At 39.6% G+C, this 21,477-nt stretch overlaps 2 protein-coding genes across 3 annotated transcripts; one reads left to right on the forward strand and one right to left on the reverse strand.

Annotated features, from left to right (window-relative positions):
• Window positions 1-295: 295 nt before the first annotated feature.
• Window positions 296-2,432, forward strand: LOC117942946 (pre-miRNA 5'-monophosphate methyltransferase). The gene is made up of 2 exons (XM_034868770.1): window positions 296-557; window positions 1,492-2,432. The coding sequence occupies exons 1-2, from the start codon at window positions 354-356 to the stop codon at window positions 2,041-2,043; spliced, it is 756 nt and encodes a 251-aa protein (XP_034724661.1). The 5' UTR covers window positions 296-353; the 3' UTR covers window positions 2,044-2,432.
• Window positions 2,433-2,788: 356 nt separating this feature from the next.
• ppp4r1l (protein phosphatase 4, regulatory subunit 1-like) lies at window positions 2,789-21,027 on the reverse strand. 2 transcript variants are annotated; one of them, XM_034868768.1, is made up of 20 exons: window positions 20,761-21,027; window positions 19,435-19,479; window positions 18,819-18,948; window positions 15,483-15,589; window positions 15,112-15,254; window positions 14,768-14,914; window positions 13,954-14,061; window positions 11,517-11,582; window positions 11,159-11,317; window positions 10,810-10,934; window positions 10,072-10,529; window positions 9,665-9,978; window positions 9,141-9,227; window positions 8,798-8,983; window positions 7,340-7,501; window positions 6,968-7,068; window positions 6,558-6,678; window positions 6,229-6,363; window positions 5,511-5,652; window positions 2,789-4,896 (listed from the first exon to the last, which is right to left on the reverse strand). In XM_034868768.1, the coding sequence occupies exons 1-20, from the start codon at window positions 20,765-20,767 to the stop codon at window positions 4,751-4,753; spliced, it is 2,889 nt and encodes a 962-aa protein (XP_034724659.1). In that variant the 5' UTR covers window positions 20,768-21,027; the 3' UTR covers window positions 2,789-4,750. The 2 variants fall into 2 exon arrangements, with proteins under 2 accessions (XP_034724659.1, XP_034724658.1); XM_034868767.1 differs by having other exon boundaries at window positions 10,072-10,568; window positions 20,761-21,026.
• Window positions 21,028-21,477: the final 450 nt, after the last annotated feature.

Consider the following 21,477-nt stretch of genomic DNA (forward strand, 5'->3'; position numbering starts at 1 on the left):
TGGCAGACTGAAAATACAGTCTGAAAGAATGTGCATCCCTCTATAACTTTTGCTATGAAAATATAGAAACTTCTCCATACATACACTATAGGCATGAGTTGAGGTAAAATTAAATATTTGAAAGTAGGGTCAATGGAACTGCCCTAGTTTTCGGCGTAATATGGTAAAAAACAATGGAGACATTAAAAAAATCGACCTCTTTTTAACTATTCAAATTGAGACTACCTACACAGAGGATTTTGTTTTGCTTTATTTAATCTAAACCACAAACTATTAACAACGAACACAAAGGTCCCTATAGGATTGCAGCACACGTTTCCAACCGGGAGTATTTTCCAGTTGCACACTTTACAATGGCAACATGTTCGCTAAGTAGCGCTGATATTGGTGAAACAAATGATCCAGGAGCCGCTCCCTATGGCAACTTTATAAACTATTACACCTTCAATCCTCCGGAGAACCGTTTGAGCCTGATTCCAGCCACATTACTCCAGGATTTAGGTTATGGAGACGGCCAGGAGACCACTCTGATCCTGGACGTGGGGTGTAATTCAGGGGTATGTGACTCAGGGACATTAAACACTATGCTTTCAAAATGTATCTTTAACCATTTGGACTGAAATAGTCTCTTAATTTAACTCAAACTTATCCTTTAAGTAGATAAGTAGATGGGGCTTTTCACGTGTTTCGATAACATTACACACAGAATGTAACTTAACGTTATAGTCTGAGCTTTCTGAATCAAATCTGTAATGTATTTTGCATACACATACAGTGGTGGTGCCACTAAGTTAGTAACGCTTCATTTAATCAAGTACTGTAATTCAGTACAAGCTTGAGGTACTTTTACTTTACCTGATTATTTTTCATTCATATTCGTTTCATTCTACTTTAACTTCTACTCCACTATATGGAGTGAAATATTGTACTTTTTAATTTACTACATTTATTTGCCATCATTAGTTAGGGTATCAGTTACTTTATGGATTGTTAATGCAAAATAAAATCAACTTTTCAATTATATGTTATTACGGATTAATATAAATTATATATTATAAAGTAGTTAGTTGAAACTAGCCTTTCCCAGCTGCAATAGTGTGATACTACACGTTAATGTAGCCTATCAGTAATTATATAATCTAGTCTTTAGGCCTATATTATTCTGAAATGTGCGCCAATCTGCATAATTTTCCTTTTGATATTTGTATGCTTATCCTTAAACATGAGTACGATTTTGATGCAGGACTTTTACTTGTAACAGTTTATTTTTTTACGCTGGGGTAATGCTACTAAAAGATTGCAGTACTTCTTCCACCACTTTTTTTTTACACATTTAACCATAATGCACATGGTGATCCAGTATGACATACTGCAAATTGCGAGACACTATTTTGAATAGAATTTGAAAAAAATGTTGTCCACAAAACACAATTTCTTTATTGTTGTGAAAGCTGTCCTCTCTGTTCTCCCTCCCCCTTCTGTGTATGGCAGGAACTGAGTGCAGCCTTTTACAAGCATCTAATGCACGAGTCTGTGGACCAAGAAGAGTCAGATAAGTGGAAAGTTAAGCTCCTTGGCTTCGACTTGGATGAGCTCCTCATTCAGAGGGCTCAGCAGAACAACCCTCGGCCTCGCAGCATCTCCTTCATCCCCCTGGACATCACTAAAGACACGGACCAGCTGCAGGATTACCTGGACCACCACGGCTGCTCCCACTTCCACCTGTGTCTGTGCCTGGCTGTCACCATGTGGGTCCATCTAAACCACGGAGACGCCGGCCTGCTGCAGGTGCTCTCTCGCCTGGCCGCCATCAGCCAGCACCTCCTGTTGGAGGCGCAGCCCTGGAAGTGCTACCGCTCTGCGGCCCGGCGGCTGAGGAAGCTGGGCCGCTCTGACTTTGACCACTTCAAGACCCTGAAGATCCGTGGGGACGTAGCAGAACATGCCAGGAAGCACCTGGAGAGAAACTGTGGCATGGAGCTCATCCAGAGCTTCGGCAGCACTACATGGGATCGCAAGCTGCTGCTCTTCAAAAAGAGATGAAACTAAAGGACATCAGCAATCATCTGTCGCTGCACTTGAGCTGCAGGGACATGATCAAGAAGACCAAAGAAATCAATGTTGGGAATGGGAGAAAAGTAAAGTTAATTTGTATAGTTGACAATCTGCAATGATGATGACAAGTTCAAATCATTTTTTAAGCAAACATGCAGAACATTAGCTGGTTCCAGCTGGTCAAATGTCAATATTTGTGTGTCTTAAATGATATTGAACTGAGAATTTGTGGGGCTTTGTGTTCTTGGTCGGACAAAACAAGCAAATTGAAGACGTCACTCTGAGCTCTGGCAACTGCTGATTGCTTATATATTTCCTGACATTTTGTTGACATATTTATCTATTAAGACAATTAGGACAACAGTTTACAATCATTTAATAATTAAGCTGCAGACTATTTCTTACACCCACCCACCCCCACACACCTTAAAGAATAAATAAAAAAATTATGATTATCAAATAGGATCAATTGTTGCAACTCTAAAAGGGGGGCAAGCAGTAGCACATTTAAAACCTTGAATTAGTTTCTGCCATTCATTTCCTTAAATGACAATTTGTGTATTAATTAAAATGCAGAGTTGACCTGGCTAAACAACTGTTTACTTTATGTATACAATCATGAAATGATGAAAGAGTTATTATCAAGCAGCTACATCTTTCTGTATCAGCGCTGCCTGAACCACAGTGCACATACTGCAGAACTAGAATACAAAACTTAAGCACAAAATGTTCCTTTTCATCATTTTAATTACAGAATACTAAAAATAACATTACATAAAATGTCTTTTTAAAAGAAACCATTGAATATTACAAAGGTTGTAAATTTTGTAAAGTTAGGATATAAAATCTTTGAACAGTGGTGCATAATTGAAAAGAAAAATAATTTTCATAAAATGTATATATTAACTGTTCTACTACATAAAAAATGAGATGGACACAAATCGCAGACAGACGAGATGAGTAGACACCGCCATTACCGCAGTGAGCTCTCCTCTCAAGGGAAGAAAGACTTGAGATGCACAGCACACACCACAATCAGCTTAAGTTCTCAAATTATGTCTAGGTTTAAAAAAGAAGAAAAAAGGAGTTACCATTTACAACAATGAACAAAAAAGCTTGAGAGACAACAAAAGTGACTTGGTGACTTCTCCCAAAATGTATCACATCTCAATCAGTAAAAACCTGACTAAACTGGCCTTGGTTTCATAAACACTAACCGTTTTCCACAGGTTTAAGCTGTACAAAAGAGTTGCAAAACGTTGAGAGGCCTCATACTTAAAATCATTTCATCAAGACAGGGAAATAATGATGCTGATGTGCTGCCTCTCAGTCTCATCACACAGCCGTTCCTATTACCTACTGTACAACTGGTCAGTCAGATCCACTGAAAGTTACCATGGTCACATAAATCATTATCAGGTCAACCTTAAGGAATTGGAATAGACTATACACAAGGGGGGTGGGGGGGGAGGGGGGCATGCATAATCAAACAGTGTGCTTGCTTTCTTCCACTCCTTTCTGAGATTTACGTCACCCTGTGTCACTTCGTCATGAGCCCTTAAGATGTTTTCGTCAACACCAAAGAATCACCCGTCGAGGATATTCAGAGCCCGGTTGAACCGTGGATGTCCCTCTACATGTAAGCCACACTGGCCAGTCGTGTCCAAACAGAGGTATTTATTTGTCCCCTGCCATTTGGGAGACGCGTTGTGTCACATTATTGGTAAACAGACACGAGGGGAGGGGAGCAATCAACGATTTATTAAGGTGTTTTTTTAAGATATGGGTTTAATCAAGAGTTACGCTGAGTGGCAGAATCACAGTTCCTTCTGTGCAGTAGTAGTGGTTTCAGTGGCCCATGAAGACCAGGTGGAGAAATGCAGAGAAAGAGTGAAGAGAAGGTAGAACGGAAACAGACGATAACCCAGAGGACATCTCAGAAGACAAAGGCCGTCTGAGACAACAGCGGCATTTACAAGGAAATGAGACGAGAGACACCAGCAGAGCTACTTGGTTTGGCTGGTCTGTTGCTCAGACAGCTGGAGTTTTTTTCACCAGGGATCCAGGAGCTGCTGCTTATCATGTAAGCTAATAATGCTGTTTAGGTTTAGATGAGTCCCCCTGAGTTAGTGCACACGTCAGAGTCAGGCAGGCCTTGCCCGCTTGTTCGTTAAGAAGAAATCCACAAAGAGAGAGCCAGAAAAAAAAAAAAAAAAAATCAATTCAGCAATTTTATATCAAGCTTACTATTAGCTTTGGAGAGAAAGAGCGTGTCGTAATTTTACAAGTCTGTGATCGGGAAAGGATTGGGTCGATGCTAGTGTGGAGGAGGGGGAGGGAAAATTCAGGCGTCAATACGGCCGCTACCATAAAGTGGTGCAGCTAACCTCTGAGTCCTGCTCATTTTCTGAAAACTAAAACTATAAGTATTTATTTTGTATCGCAAATGCAATGTGCGCTATGTAGTGCTCAACCAGAGGCTGGGTTGCGTTGTTTGAGCACGCTCATACTTTCATCTTTTAATCCGATCATCTGACATGATTCCCAAGTGGTCGTTGGTGCCGGTCTCCCCAGCAGGCGAGTGGTTGGGGATCTGGTCAGGTGCTGGTGTTGCAGGTTGCGCTGACTGTACATCAGTCAGACAGCCAGGTAGGTAGACAGGCAGGTGGACTGTAATAGGACTCAGGAGCTGAGGCTAAATCAAGGGAGCTGTGTCCATCAAGCCTTTATTGGGGTCCAGGCTGGCAAAGAAGCGGACGTCCCGGTCTTTGTCGGACTGCAGAGCCATCACAGTCTCTTCCAGCTCGTCAGAATAGGCACAGCAGGGCTCCTTGAAGTAAGCTGTTCACAAAACACAAGACTCAGTTATTACCTACCATCCAAATGCTACGGGATATCGATAATAGAGAGAAGAGGCAGAGTATGTGTTTGAGGCAAAATTCTGTATTGTTCTTATTATAAGGAAATCCCATCAGAAAGACCAAGTGAATTGACCATACTAATTAGTATTGTTTTCCAAAGCCTGATAGAACTTATTCCTCACCTCCATTGTTGTCCATAAAACAGACACTGGCTGACGTTTTCCTTCATGTCACATGGGCAATATACTGTAGAATATTTTGAGTTGATCCAACATTCACCTTCTCGCTGCCACAAATACTTGATAGAGCAACAAATCCGCAGCAGAAAATAGCCCGCAACAAATGCAACTAAACCGTAACATTTGCTCAAAGCTACAGTGTTTAGCTGTTTTAAGAAATATTTTTAAAAAATGAAACTATTTATTTGTGACCGGTTTTAAAAAGATTTACTTCCTCAATGAGAATCAGTTGAAAAAGTATTGAACATAGTCAATTTTAGTGAACTAATTAGTTGGCAATAACAAAAATACAGGACATAGTCAGCCTTTTCCTTGAAAGACAACATCAATCATAAAATGTATTTAAAATTTTTACCTTTCTCCATGACACTCTGTCGTAGAGCCTTGGCCACCAGTACGCGGACATTGGCCACCGGGTCTGAGGAGAGGCTGAGCAGACTGGGCAGGAGGTGCTGGCCAAACTGCTCCATGGGCATGCAGTCCTCCTCCACTATGGCCTACAGTCAACACAAAGTCACACAGACAGGCTGGAGTTAGACAGCTAACCTAACACAGGAAGAAGGGAGTCAAAATGCATTTCAGGAATATGTCAAAAGTGCTGACAGATCAACAATGTAATCAAACAGACGTTGACAAACTCATGAATTAATAGTTCTACTCTACAGTATTACTGTAATACATAGCCGCAGCGTTTATCTGTCATCAGGTTGTCTAACATGAACATTACAAAGAAAACAGTATAAAAGCATTACTCTTAAAAACATAATTCACCTTTACAAAGGACAATGTTAAATCCAGAAGCTTAAGAATCTTGAAAATGTTTTTAGTGAGAAATTAAAGGAAATGGCATTAACAATGTTCCAAGCATCATAAATGGGATGCATGCTCTGCCCCTCAACTCCAGAGATTAATTAATTTGCCATTTCATTTTCATTTTCCAATTGTAACTTGGACAACCATCAGACAATCAATCAAAGAGGTGCACAGCTATTAAGGGAGTTGAAAAACATATAAAGAGACAACACTGCTGTTTCACAAATTCATGCTAAGTAATGTTAGATAGAGTTACAGACCTGGCAGATGAAGGCAAAGGCCTGCCGTCCCACCCACTTGGGACAGTGGCAGAACCTGACGGTGAGCTCATTGATGAAGTTCAGGCCCAGATCATCGGCCCCACATGCATACAGCTTCTGAAGGATCTCTACAACCTGAAAACACAAGACGTGATAACACACTTTAAAAAATAGGATTTAACACTGCAGTTAATCTACAAAAAAAAAAAAAAAATGCAAATTTGTGTTTAAGGTTGTCAAGATTTTGTTAACATGTCAGAGCATCAGTTTGTCACAAACCTACAACACGTACCAACCATCATCAAAAACAAATTCAATAATGTACTTACCAGTTTGTATGAGATCCACCTGACTTCTGAGACTTTGTCCGAGCAGAGTGTGAGGGCTATCTGTCTGAGGTAGTCAAACACGTCATTGTGGCTGTACAACTCTATGATCAAGATCAACTGCCTGGAGGGGGACAGCGAGAGACAGAGAGAGAGAGAGAGCAATTCAGTCAGGAAAATATGCACACTTTCCTATAAATAGAAGTACAATATAGTAAAATACAAAAGGGTCGCAATTCGGAAATAAACCGTTTCGGTGATACTGTAAATTTACTTGAGAATTAAATCTAAACCACAGTGTTACGAGAGCACAATTCAGCTGTGCCATAGTGTCTATGAGCAAGACACCGATCTGGATGAAAGAGTGTTAAAATCTAAATGTAATTATTTCTCAATTGGAAGAGGAGACATACTCTGCCAGCTCATATCTGAATCTCCAGTTCCGGCTGTTGTCCGTCACCATGAATTCCTGCAGCTGGTACAGGTATTCTCTCCTCTTGTCTGCGTGCAGCAGCTGCAACAAGAGGATGCACACAAACCATTTACGTTATCTAGTACAACCTGTAAAGCAATCTAAAGGATTTAATTCTTTACCTGGAAACCAAAACTACTACTTTTGTCTTTATCACAACAGCATTTCTGAAATGTAATGTCCCAAACTGAAAGGTTTTGCCTCCTGCTCTGTAATGCTCAAACAACACGTAACAAGACCAATCTTACTCTTGTTATTATCAAAAAGTGTTCTCACACTTGGATTGGCAGTATAGAAAAAACTATAATCTCACTTTGAGGAAGTCGTAGAGGTGTTTGAGCACGCCAATGCGGACCTCGTCCAAGTCTTTGAGGAAACCATTGAAGATAGGCACCAGATCAGCTGCTGTCAGCTGGTCTCCCAGGATAACTGCCAGCTCGTGGATGGAGAAAGCCAGCGTACGCCGCACCTTCCACTGCAATTGTGATGGAAAAGAAACACACACAAGAATTAAATCACCAGTTGTGAAAAAAAACTCCTTTGTTGCTTCTTAAATAGGAAATCAACCACTTATTGGTTTATTTACATTTACTGATAATGTTTTTACTGAGAAACCAATTATCTGAACCCCTCCAATGACTGGTCTGAATCCAGTGCAATGATGTCATGCCAACACAATGGTATTCAGTGCTGTGATGAAGTAATGATTGTGTGACTGAAAGCTGTCACACCATCTCTGCTGCTGCTAAGTAAAGCAACGTTTCTTAGTGCTGTCAGTTAAACGTGTTATTAACAGCGTCAATGCAAATGCAAAGTGATCAGTGTGTTTTATTGTCGTGAATTGAGCTATCATCGCAGCACGTCCAGTCTGAAATCCCACTTGATGGGCAAGCACACAGGTGACGCAAATTCCCCCCCAAAGCATAATTTTCACTCTTTTATTGATGGACAGCGTTGCAATGTGTGAGAGATTATTTGCTCCAAGTGAGAAAGTTACATGTGAAATTGAACACTACAGTAGGCTATATCACAGTGTTTTTTCAATCAAAAAACATTTGCACAAAGCAAGCTGATCCACTTTTCCATTGAGAAGAGCATTAAAAAGAGAAAACAAAAAGGGACAAAAAGAAATCAAGGGACATTTAGAATAGATAAATGTGTGTGCTTAATTACAAGTTGGCTATGACATTAATGCGATTAAATATTTTAATCATTTGACAGCACGACAACATGGTTGACAGAATTTCTGGAAAAACCTTAAACAATTAACCCTCTCTCCCTTTACTAGCTTTAATACCGAAATGTATAAACAAAAGATTACATACACGGTAGTTGCCACAACTAGAAGAAAAACACAAGTCTCCTCATTCAATCTACTTTGGTCACTCAATTAAACAGTACATTCATTGTATTGTTTTATAAAAGTCTTTGTTATCTTGTGATTATCCACTTTGTCTTCTTGTGTAACACATAATTAGGTCATGTTATGCTACGTTATTTAGCTTCGATAACCATGTAATTTTAACAGCCATGCCAATAAAGCTAAGTAGAGTAATTCAATAGTGAAATTACAAAGACCAACTATGTGGAAAATATTTAGGGCAAAATTAATTTCCTACAACCTAAAACAATAAAATCCAATAAAAAAAAAAAAAAGCTTTAAATTAAGAGCAGGGCTCATATTTCTTCATGCGATTCAACACTCATTTTGGAATCAAACAGCTAATCTAACCCCACATTACCTTTATCATTTTCCCAATCCTCTGCCTACCTGCACATCAGTAGCGAGGGTTTCATATGTATCCTTGAGGCAGTGCCAGTTCTGTCGTCCCAGAGTGAGCGCTACCCCCGGCAAGCTGAAGGCGCAGTGTTTGGCTATCTCTGTATCCACTGTCTGGGCCCGAGCCGGGTCAGTCATAGAAAGGTACTGATCCAACAGCTGCTGGGGGATGACATTCTGGAGATGGGGGGAGAGATGAAAGAATATGATGAACAAATAGGAAATTGGGTTGCACAGGGAGAAGGTATTTGATTATACATGTCTGTGCCAATCAAAACCAACTGTGAGGTTCTGATCAATATTTCCCAGATGTATGTTAGAAGTGCTGACTGACCTGGATTTTGGGTTTATCCTCAAACACTGGGCTGTGAGCAGAGTCTCCCTTTCCATCCTCCTCCACACTCTCAATTAGTTCAGACTGCTGAGGAAAATACAAATACACACACACACACACACACAAACACACACACATTAGGGAAAAAGCCAAGACACCACACATTAAAGAAGCTAAAATGTCTTGTCACTCTTCTGAAAAACACACCCGCGCATTCCTAATGAACTACACTCGCTACGTTTTTACTGTTAGACTCTTAATTACTGATAATGTTTCTTTTTCAAACTTTGACTTACATTGTTGATTTAGACAAATATTTAGAAATGTTTAAGATTTGAAACCAAATTTAAAGTACAATGAGAGAAATCTGTTGCTGAGCTATAAATCAAAACTTACACTCATTTACTCATTGTGTTAAGTATAAATCCATCTTTGAGTCTATGTGGTTACTGAGTATAACTGTTACGACACATAACAACAGCTGACTTAACACACTTAACGCAAAGATCTGAATAGTCTCATACTAAAACAGGGGAGTCAGGAGGAGACTCTTCCTGGTCCTCCAGGGGCTCTGTCTGCGTCTCTTCGTCCCCTTGCTCCTGGACAGGGCTTGACTCCGAGGCTGGAGAAGTTTCTATCGTTTGCTCCTCTTCTGTGGGACTCTCTTCACTCTCAGACTGAACCTCCACAGATTTGCTCTCCACAGACACGCTGTTGATGTTGTCCTCAGGCTGCTCTTGTGGCTCGGGTTCAGTCAGGCCGTCATCTGTCGGGCTGTCATCTTCTGGGCTGTCGAGCTGGGCTGCCTTTAGAGCCGCTGACAACACCTGGACTTGAGCTGGATATAAATTCACATCTAGCTCAATCTACATTCCAATACATTGCCAAACGTTTACAGCTAATCATATGTAATCTGGTTCTGTATACCCACCTTGTACATCAGGGTCATCCATGTGCGGTTGCAAACAGTCCAAGACTTTCTGGATCTGGTCACTGGTGGCTTTGCCAGGGCTGGGCTTGGAATTAGGACAATCAAGTTCCTCTTTCTCCTCTTCCTCTATGACTTCCTCTGATTTTTGACAATTTAGCATCTCCAGCTCCCCACTGATGTCTGGTAAAGGAGATCTCCAATAATTGAAAGAATTAAAGTTCTCATCTGTCTGCTCTGTGTCTTTTGCGTTCTTAGCGTTGTTTGTAGTTGTAGGGTTAGTGTTGCTGTTTGAGAATGTGCGGATGAAGCCGCCACGCATCTCTCTGGGAACAGAAGTGTGGATTTCAAAGTTGTGCATTTCGTCACTGTCAGCTGTTGACACGTGCTCTGGGGACGGTGTGGCACGGCCGTCCTTGTTGGGAGGTGTGTGAGCGATGGTTCTTCCTGTGTGGCAGCCACTAATGTCGGAGCAGTTCAGAGAGTTTAGGGAGCAGTCGCTGAAATGAGAGTAATAAAATGTACAGGAAGAGTCAGCTCATTCCTCATATCTAACAGAGAATACAGGGAGAGAGGATATACTTTATTGTGTATTGCCAAAGCATATTGTTATAGTACTGCTTAAACATAGATAATAAAACTCAATAAAATAAATAACAATACAATTTCTGCCAGAGTTTGACCTGCTAAGATACAGTATTCATTACAGATTCAGTGGTGATGAAGGTCACAAAGTCTTACCTGTCCAATGTACACCGGGGGACCTCTAGTAGGGCGCCATCCTCTCTAAAGTGGAAGCCTGTACTTGAGGGATTGGCAAAGGTGGAGATGAAGCGTCCTAAAGACTGAAAGGCAGCCTGTCGCACCTAAAAGCGGGGCGGAGAGATTTTCAGATTTCAGAATGCTAGTTTGTTATAACTTTTACTAACCAGTATAATACAGAAACAAGAAGATGCTTGCTGTGGCAAGGAAAAAAAATACTTTCAGATGTTAAGAAGTAACTCCTCTATTTTCATTATAACACAGAGGAAGTTAAACATAAATGTGCTTGTAATTTTATGCAATACAATTTTTCCTGTGTTTGTCTTACCCAGCGAGACTGGTCACTGATGAGGCTGATGAACAGGGGGGACAATTTTGCACGTCGCACCTCTGGAGAGGTAGAATTGGAGACCATCATGAAGCACTCAGCACAGGCTTTCCTGATGCCCCACAGACTGTCTGAGCATAAATCAAAGAACTTGGGCATCTAAAAAGAAAAAAAATACATAGGTCAGTATAACTTGAAACTATTATTGAGTGTTTGAACTGTGAAGAGATTTATCTACAACAGGGGTGCAAAGAAACTAATGACATTGTTGAACCAATGTTAAACTATCATGCTAAAATAATGAAACAAAGTTGTTGTTTCAAAGATTTCAAAGACAAAAAGTCTTGGAGCTTCTTACCAGTAGTTTTTCTGTGGCCTCCTGACCCACAATAGAACAAAACTCTCCAAAATTAGCGGCACAGACCTGTAATACACAATACAAACATAATAATGAACAACAAGGCAAAGTTCAAAAGGCAGAACAACAAACTACACAGATTACGAGGTTACAGATTAACTTTGTGCAAAAGAATACCAACAACACATAAAAAAGAAAAGTTTCACACATTCTGGCTGCTAGAGTATTAACAGAAAAGCTACAATGAACTGTGGTGATTTTAAACAGTTAACTGATCATATTTTTATTTACATGCAGTTTTGGGGGATAAAAATTCCACTTCCCTTTTACTATAGCTCTTACTTATGTTGACATCCTAATTTAAAATAAATTTATTATATATGTGCGAGCACACACACACACACACACACACACACACACACACGAAAATAAGTATTTGAACAGCCTGCTATTTTGCAAGTTCTCCCACTTAGAAATCATGGAGAGGTCTAAAAAATTGTCATCGTAGGTGCATGTCCATTGTGAGAGACAGAATATAAAATAAAAAAAATTCCATAAATCACAATGTATGATTTTTTAAACTATTTATTTGTATGATAGGGCTGCAAATGAGTATTTGAAAACCTGAGAAAATCAATGTTAATATTTGGTACAGTAGCCTTTGTTTGCAGTTCCAGAGGTCAAACGTTTCCTGTAGTTTTTCACCAGGTTTGACACACTGCAGAAGGGATTTTGGCCCACTCCTCCACATAGATCTTCTCTAGATCAGTCAGTTTCTGGGCTGTCTCTGAGAAACACGGAGTTTGAGCTCCCTCCAAAGATTCTTTATTGGGTTTAGGTCTGGAGACTGGCTAGGCCACGCCAGAACCTTGATATACTTCTAACAGAGTCACTCCTTGGTTCTCCTGGCTGTGTGCTTCGGGTCATTGTCATGTTGGAAGACCCAGCCTCGACCCATCTTCAATGTTCTAACTGAGGGAAGGAGGTTGTTCCCCAAAGTCTCGCAATACATGGCCCCGGTCATCCTCTCCTTAATACAGTGCAGTCGCCCTGTCCCATGTGCAGAAAAACACCCCCAAAAGCATGATGCTACCCCCCCATGCTTCACAGTAGGGATGGTGTTCTTGGGATGGTACTCATTCTTCTTCCTCCAAACACGGTTAGTGGAATTATGACCAAAAAGTTATATTTTGGTCTCATCTGACCACATGACTTCCTCCTATGACTCCTCTGGATCATCCAAATGGTCGTTGGCAAACTTAAGACGGGCCTTGACATGTGCTGGTTTAAGCAGGGGAACCTTCCGTGCCATGCATGATTTTAAACTATGACGTCTTAGTGTATTGCCAACAGTAACCTTGGACAGTGGTCCCAGCTCTTTTCAGGTCATTGACCAGCTCCTCCTGTGTAGTTCTGGGCTGATTTCTCACCTTTCTTAGGATCATTGCGACCCCACGAGGTGAGATCTTGCATGGAGCCCCAGTCCGAGGGAGACTGACTGTCATGTTTAGCTTCTTCCATTTTCTGATGATTCTTCCAACAGTGGACCTTTTTTCACTAAGCTGCTTTGAAATGTCCCCGTAGCACTTTCCAGCCTTGTGGAGGTGTACAATTTTGTCTCTAGTGTCTTTGGACAGCTCTTTGGTATTGGTCATGTTAGTAGCTGGATTCTTATGGATTGTTTGGGGTGGACAGGTGTCTTTATGCAGCTAACGACCTCAAAACAGGTGCATCTAATTTAGGATAATAAATGGAGTGGAGGTGGACATTTTGAAGGCAGACTAGGGTCAGAATTGTTGGTGATAGATGGGTGTTCAAATACTAATTTGCAGCTGTATCATACAAATAAATAGTTTTTAAAAAATCATATATTGTGATTCCTGGATTTTTTTTTTTTTAATTTAGATTATGTCTCTCACAGTGGACATGCACCTACGATGAGAATTTCAGACGCCTCCATGATTTCTAATTGGGAGAACTTGCATAATACCAGGGTGTTCAAATACTTATTTTCCCCACTGTACACACACACACACACACACACACACACACACACACACACACTTTCCCAAACAAGTGTTCAGATCATTAAATAAATATTCCTTCTTTCAGAGGATTTGTATGTTTTATTGAGACTGCGGCACTGGGGAACACAGATTCTTTAATTTGGGTTCTGGGCTAAAAACTTAATATTAACAAATTGACCACCTTTGCAGTTCCTAAATACCCTTCCCCAACTGGCACCAGTTACGCCAGAGAATTAACATTCCTCAAAGAAAACAACAGTATAGTGTAGGCAAAGGTGATATGCAAAACAGAATTAAGGCTGGCTCAGAGTGTTATTGAATTTATCCTGACACAATTAAAATAATTGTGGTGACTGCATACTTGACTTTTGAGGTGGAGGAAGAGATGAAAGGGATTTGGAGGTTTTTACCTTCCGGACTTGAAAGAGTCTTGCATCACTGCACAGGTCACAGAAGCGTGGCAGTAGTAGATGTTCCACCGTGTCTTTGCTCAACATGGTGACAACTTTACACATGATCTGTAAGACAGACATATGGAAAGTATTCAGTGCCATAATAACTCAGATAATGGTTAAATTACATAACTATTGTGCACTTATGAAAGAAGTGAAACATTTAAGCTGAAAGCTTTTGCGGACAGCTAAACAATGTGCCACAGAGGGAAACAATTGGGGTATGAAGAGTAGAAAGGGGAAAGAGGAAATGTGTTGGTGTTTTTTTTAAGAGCAGGTCATGTGTTTCAGGCTGAAACTGAATTGAGAAAACTTAGAATGAAAACTTAGAATATTAATTAGTGAATGGAACATAAATAAAATAGAATCGAAATAATGATCACAACTCATAACTTTGATCCTTTGCATTAAATTTAAAATAAGCACAGTCAATTTAATTTTTTTATTCATTAATTCAACAAATGCCTTTTTTTCAACTTTGACAGTTCAATAACACATGACAAATGACAGGTTATACAACTGGAAAACAATCTCTGAAGGCATCCATCATGTTCCCTCAAGATAAAGGCCTTGTTTTCCCTTTGACTGGATCAGATAAAGGCCTTGACTAATCACAGTAAAGCAATAAATTAAATCCACTGTGCCTCACTGCATTTTGTGTAGGACAATATAGTTTTCAGCTAAATTTCATTTAAGCCTTATTCTCTGATAATTAATCAGACTATTTTTTCAATTAAATTACTTGCTCCTAAAAATATAAGAGGTTTCTTACAGCAACTGCTTCGATTTTGTAGTCATCGTCACCACTGGGTTCTGTGAGTTCGAGCAGAACTGGACAAACTTTGGTCTCCATATCAGGTTTAGAGATGAGGCCTTGCTCCAACAGGACCAGCAGTGCTGCCTGGCTGGTCTTCCGCACCTGGAAAAGATTGAAGATGGAAGTCTTTCACTCTTGATGTAACTCTATTCACTCTTGGTGTAAATAACTCTGACCAGTGAACCTTATTTTTTCTACATCTCTTATTTACTAAAAGCTGAGAAAGAGAGCTCATAGAAAAAGTAGTAATTGCTGTTTCCATTGTAAAATGAGTAGAAAAGTAGTGCATTTGATCTTACCTGGTTATTTGGATCAGTGAGATATCCGACTACAATCGGGACCAAGTATCTTGAGAAAGCTGCTGGAAAGTTGGGCCGGCTCTCGTGTAAGAACATTGCAATGTTAGGGACCTGCTCCATCAGTTCAGCTCGCACTGTGGGCTCTGAGGACACACATTCAAATATAAACTTAATGTACAAATATAAAATGTGTACATTACAGTGCAACAAGTGTTATGTGCTTGTAAGCATACAAAGTTTAAAATGAAATCCTGGAATATTTCATTGTGTTTAATTAAGAAGTTTAAACAGAGAAAGAAAGCACAGTCAAAAAGCGTAATGATTATCTTGAGAAATAACCACTTAATTGATGAAAAGGAAAATTCATCTACCTCCATCTTCTGACATTCTGGCAACTGTCTCCATGACACTGATAAAGTCATTTTCATTGTCACTGAATTCTCGAAGCACATCAAGCAGGCCACGGGCCACGATCTGCCTAGAAAGCAACAGGAGCGTCAAGTTAGTAGACTGCTTGCCAATACCTAAGTGCTGAATGCACAGAGCGTAACACACAGCAGTGACAGAGCTGTCAAGTGCATTACACACATACTTGGAAATGACAGGAGGGGTTGAACCCTGCAAAGCCGAGCATGAAAAGCATGAAGACAGGAACTAAACAGATTATTGTGCAGACAACAGAGCGGGGATAAATGTTTGCAGACTAGGACTATGTGGAAAGTACCACATTAAATTCACAGATTATACAAATATATACAACAACCAATTCCAATGAAGTTAGGACGTTGTGTAAAACCTAAATAAAAGCATAGTACAAGGATTTACAAATCCTTTCCAACCTATATTCAATAGAATACAATAGGGTTGGGCAATGTCCCCTAAATTGGCAGACGATGTGTACAGTAAAACATAGCGATGGATGATGATATCGTTGTTTGAAACGAAAAAAGTAGGCTCCACTTAAGGCGCCCTATCCTGCATACCACAAAGCCTGACGCAAGTGTCTTTGCTAGTTTAAGACCGATGCAGAACTTTGTCAATTTTCCGTCCAGCGTCCATTGGCACAACCCTAGATTACACTACAAAGACAAGATATTTAATGTTCAAACCTATAAACTTTATGATGCATTTTGAATTTGATGCCTGCAACACGTTCCAAAAAAGCTGGGACAGGGGCAACAAAAGACTGTAAAGTTGACGAATGCAAAAAAAATAAAAAATTAAGGATTTCATCATCTACAGTCCAAAATGTATCAAAAGATTCAGAGAATCTGAAGAAACCTCTGCACGTAAGCAACAAGGCCAAAAAACCAACACTGAATTACAATTTAAAAAAACTAAAACATAAACTAATAATATATATACACTAATATTGTGACCGCAATATGATTCGCCATATTTGAGGGAATGATAATTTAATCATTATTCTCCTTTTCATTGAAAAATATTAAAATCTAAAAAATAAAATAATTTACAGTGTAATTTTTGCAAGAATCTGTACAAAACAAAGATGTTTTCTTTATTCTGTAGGATACAGTTTGTAGGCTGGGACGTCTCCGCAGCACCACTACCAAAATACTTATGCATATTTTGCCTTTGACAAAAATGGGGCCCACCTACAATATTGCGCCAGATTGTTATCAAAGTTCAAAAGTCAGCTTCTGTGATGGTATGGGGGGGTGTTAGTGCCCACGTCATGGGTAACTGGCACATCTGTGAAGGCACCATTAATGCTGAAACGTACATACAGGTTTCGGAGCAACATATGCTATCCAAGCAAGTCTTTTTCAGGAACATCCATGCTAATTTCAGCAAGACAATGCTAAGCCACATTCTGCACGAGTTCTAACAGCGTGGCTTCGTAGTTGAAGAGTGGGTGTAATAGACTGTCCGGTCTGCAGTCCAGACTTGTCTTCCATTGAAAACGTGTGGAGCATTAAGAAGCGCAAAATACAATAAAAAAAGGAGACCCCGGACTGTTGAGCAACTGAAGTCATACATCCAGCAGGAATGGGAAAGAATTCCTACAAAACTTCAACAACAAGTGTCCTCAGTTACTAAATGCTTATTGAGTGTTGTTAAAAGAAAATGTGATGTAACACAGTGGTAAACATGCACTTGTCCCAGCGTTTTTGGAACATGTTGCAGGCATCAAATTCAAAATAAGTGAACATTTTCAAAAACAAAACAATAATGTATATCAGTTTGAACATTAAATATGTTGTCTTTTTACTGTATTAAATTGAACATAGGTTGAAAAAGACTTGCAAAACATTGTTTTCTTTTTCTTTTCTTTTTTACATTTTACACAATGTCCCAACTTCATTGGAATTAGGCTTTGTGTGAATTGAAAGGTCATCATTCATGACTTTGGGCTAATATTTTACAACTTACTGCCATATCCATTCAGACACCATTTACACATGGCTTTACTTTAAGTCTTTGGCACCCCTGCCCTTCAGAGTTAAGGCAGGTATGTAATTAGTAAATACACAGGAATGCAGACAGTTGGCCAGATGACTGTTAAAAAACAAACATCTGGAGATAAGTTGAGGTGGACAATATCTCTATCACATTTAAATTGTCCAAAATAGCCACTATTCAATCAAATGTGTCCTATAAAATGAATATGATGTAAAGAACATCAACTAACAAGATACTGTTGTGCAACATTATGCTATTACTTATGTGAGCCACAAAAACCTTTCAGCAATGATTTTCCTGCAATCAGTGAACAATCTAACAAACAAACTTTCTTTCAACAGTGGAAATAATACAAATTCTTGTTTACACAGCATAAAATACAACAGACCCAAAAATTTATATTATCGCATTTTTAAACATATAACAGTTTCCTGGTAGAGTTTATAAAATGAGATTAAAACATCGTCACATCGCTTCTTCAACAAGAAGTGACATTGGTCATACAGTGGTGTGAAAAAGTGTTTGCCCCCTTTGTTAAAACATACTAAAATTCCTCCAGGACGCTGTAAAAGCCTCATTGCACGTTATCGCAAACGCTTGGTTGCAGTTGTTGCTGCTAAGGGTGGCCCAACCAGTTATTAGGTTTAGGGGACAATCACTTTTTCACACAGGGCCATGATGGTTTGGATTTTTTTTCACCTTTAATAATAAACACCTTCATGTTACAAATTGCATTTTGTGTTTACTTGTGTTGTCCTTGACTATTGTTTAAATTGGTTTGATGTTCCGAAACACTTAAGTGTGACAAACATGCAAAGGAGCAGGAAATGAGGAAGGGGGCAAACACTTTTTCACACCACTGTATGTCCTTGATTGTTCCACTAGGTTGCAGTCTGATTTTTCATTGTTGTGGTTTTCTGTTTTTAACTCTGTAAATAAGTGTTATAAAAGCGCTATTTAAATAAAATGTATTAGTACTATCAGCTCTGTAGAGATTCCTTTACTGTCAACCTCAGATGCAGCAGCAGTTAGTTTTGCTTCATTTTATCTCTGAAAGCAAGCAAGCAACAGTGAACAACAATGAAGAGTAATCAGAGTTCTAGTCAACTTCTTTGGAGGTAAAAAAAACCTGCATCCCTATGTGATTACATTCCACTATATAATTTGACAATGCATCCTCACAACCTGAAAAAATACTCATGAACATCCCATTGTCTGTCTGACATTTAGCCTTTTGTCTGTTTTTCAGATTGTTGACAGCCTGACCACGGGACTTCACTTACCTGTTGAAGACATTCTCACTGAAGGCATACTTCTCTAGCCTCCCAAGAGGAGTAAGGTTGTCTTGTCCTGCATCGAGAAAGGCTGTGATGCGGATTCCGTCGCACTCTGAACCATAGTCATCAAATCCGACTGCAGCATGACAAAAGATAATTTTATCGTCACAAAAACTGAAACCTTCATTTCTGAAGCGCACAACTGATGCCTACAAAAGCAAAACATTTGAAGTGAGGGCTGACAGATCCACCAGAGTGCCATGTTGAGGAGTAGTCAGGCTAAATGCCACAAACAAACAAAGAAACTTAAATACGTGAGTATTGCAAGAAGCCTCAGGTACAAGTTATTATTCCGTTTAATGTTTCAACAATAAATACAGACTGGCTTTGCAGTATGACTGCTAATTATAGCATGGCATAAAACACTGAAATACTGTTGACAGCTTTATATTTCACACGGGTCATTGGGTTTCCCAGAAAGATGACATTTCCATATACCTCCCTGCTGAAGGTAGGAGGGGAAACAAAGTTCCACATACAAGAAATGAATCCAGCAATTCAGATTTTGTTTAACATGGTTGTTGTGATGTTGGTAACAAATTAAAATAAACAAAGTACTCACAATCATCCAGATCATCATGGCCATCTTCAAAGTATAAAGATAGACCTGCAAGCATAGGGCAGTTAAGAGGGTGAATCCTTTGTGCCAAACAAGTCATCAATATCCCATCATTCATGCCCCTTTTATTTTCCTACATGTGAATATTCTTCTGAGAAAGACGTGTTGGGGAAAAAATTGCTGCTGATAAAAGCTTAAGGAACCTCTGATTACAGTGTGGTGTGGGTACTTTCTGCTGTACATTCATGTGTCGTCTCTATGCTTTTGTAATGTGTAACAACAAATTACACAGTAAAAAAAGTGAAACCATTCAATTTCCCCCCTGGGGATCAATAAAGTCCATGCTAATAAAATAAACTAATTTGTTACGTTGCCTTAACTACAAAAAAAAGTTACTACGCAAGAGTTCTTCTAAAATAATTTCTAAACTAACTTAGTTGGTTGAAATGATGCTTCGAGCTTGGCTTCCCAGTTCCCACTATCACGCAGTCCAAAGCGATAAACACAAACTAGAAATGTCAATGCTTCAACAAATATTTTAGTGTGATAGCGTAACTGATTTGTTTCCAATACCAATTCTGATTTGGTTTCAATACCACTCACACATAAGGATAGGACAATAACGCAGACTAGTGTAGTGAAAAGAAGAACCTAGAAAGAAGTCCCAGAAGGAGAAGCATGTGCTGGGATAACCAGTGTCAGTGTTTACAGCTGGGCATGCAGGGGAATGTGCTCCACCTATTAAAACAACTCCTTTCTCGAAAAAACACATTTAACGAGTTGAGAAGTAAACAACGCCACGTCTAGTTAAACACAAAAACCAAAACATGTTGGCAAAGAAATATCCCCTTTGTAATGGTATAAAGGAGGATTTGGTCAGCTTATAGCTGGAAATGACTTTAGCAAATCGGCTAACGTTAGCTAGGTCAACTCGCTAGCCTTTGCTATGACAACAGTTCGATGACAAACACGACTGAAAGCATGCGGTACTGTCTAACTACCGAAGTGAGTGGTCATTTAAAAAAAATTATACAAGTACTGAGTAGTTATATGTTTAAATGTAGCCTCAAAGTCACACATGTCGATACCCATGAGTGGCTTTTCTTTAGCTAGCTGGCTAGCAGTGCTAAGTTTGCTAACAAGGCTTGTCCAGCGCTTTCGCTTGACTTGGCTCGCCTTAGCTCGGTATTACACTGTGAATACCACAAATACAGTGCAGTAAGAGCCTCTATTTTTAACACGTTTACGTTAGAGACTACAATGCAGATTTATAAGTTCCAACACAGCTTAAAAGTATTGGCGAACACACTGTTTGAAAAGTGCCATTACCTGCCATCTTGAGTATCGGCTCGGCTCAGCGGGCTGCCGTCCCGTGTGGGCTGTCACCACCGCACAGCTGTCACTCAAACAAGGCAGCAAACTACTTCCTGAATGTACTTCCTGATGCTAGGATACACCAGTCGATTAACTTTTTAAACAACCCAAACCGATAACCGTTTCTCAGATTGGGCACAAACTCGACATAACTGGGCGTAAATACAGCCTGTGGGCAAATCTTTGACGACGCAGAAGTCAGCTTCCGATTCGTAGCTTCCGATTCAGTAGTTAAGGGGAAACTTAACGCTGAAGTTGGCTTCCGATTCGAAGCACCAAAACGGCAGTTAAGGGATAAATAGATTACATTGCTGAGCGACTGTAAGGCTTTCACAAATCTGAAACGGCGTTTTAAATAAAATTTAGCTTCTGCGATAATCCCGATTTCACAAGTCTTGCTATGTATAAGTGGGTTCAGATCTAGACCTGGTCCAATATGTTCTACATGTAAAACAAATCAGTGAAATGTCCCTTTTTTGTGTTTTTACAAATTAAATAGTAAAGCTCTTACAAATCTGATAATATGTTTTAAATAATATTTAGCCTCTTTGGGATAGTTTTGTCCTGATTTGGCAATCTAGAAAGTGGGTTTTTGATCTAGAACCTGGGGCACGTTCAACACACAACAGAGATATTTAGAAAAATAGGACCACTAGTTCAGCAATGTTGTTA

Source organism: Etheostoma cragini, chromosome 4, assembly GCF_013103735.1.
Source record: "Etheostoma cragini isolate CJK2018 chromosome 4, CSU_Ecrag_1.0, whole genome shotgun sequence".
NCBI lineage: Eukaryota > Metazoa > Chordata > Actinopteri > Perciformes > Percidae > Etheostoma > Etheostoma cragini.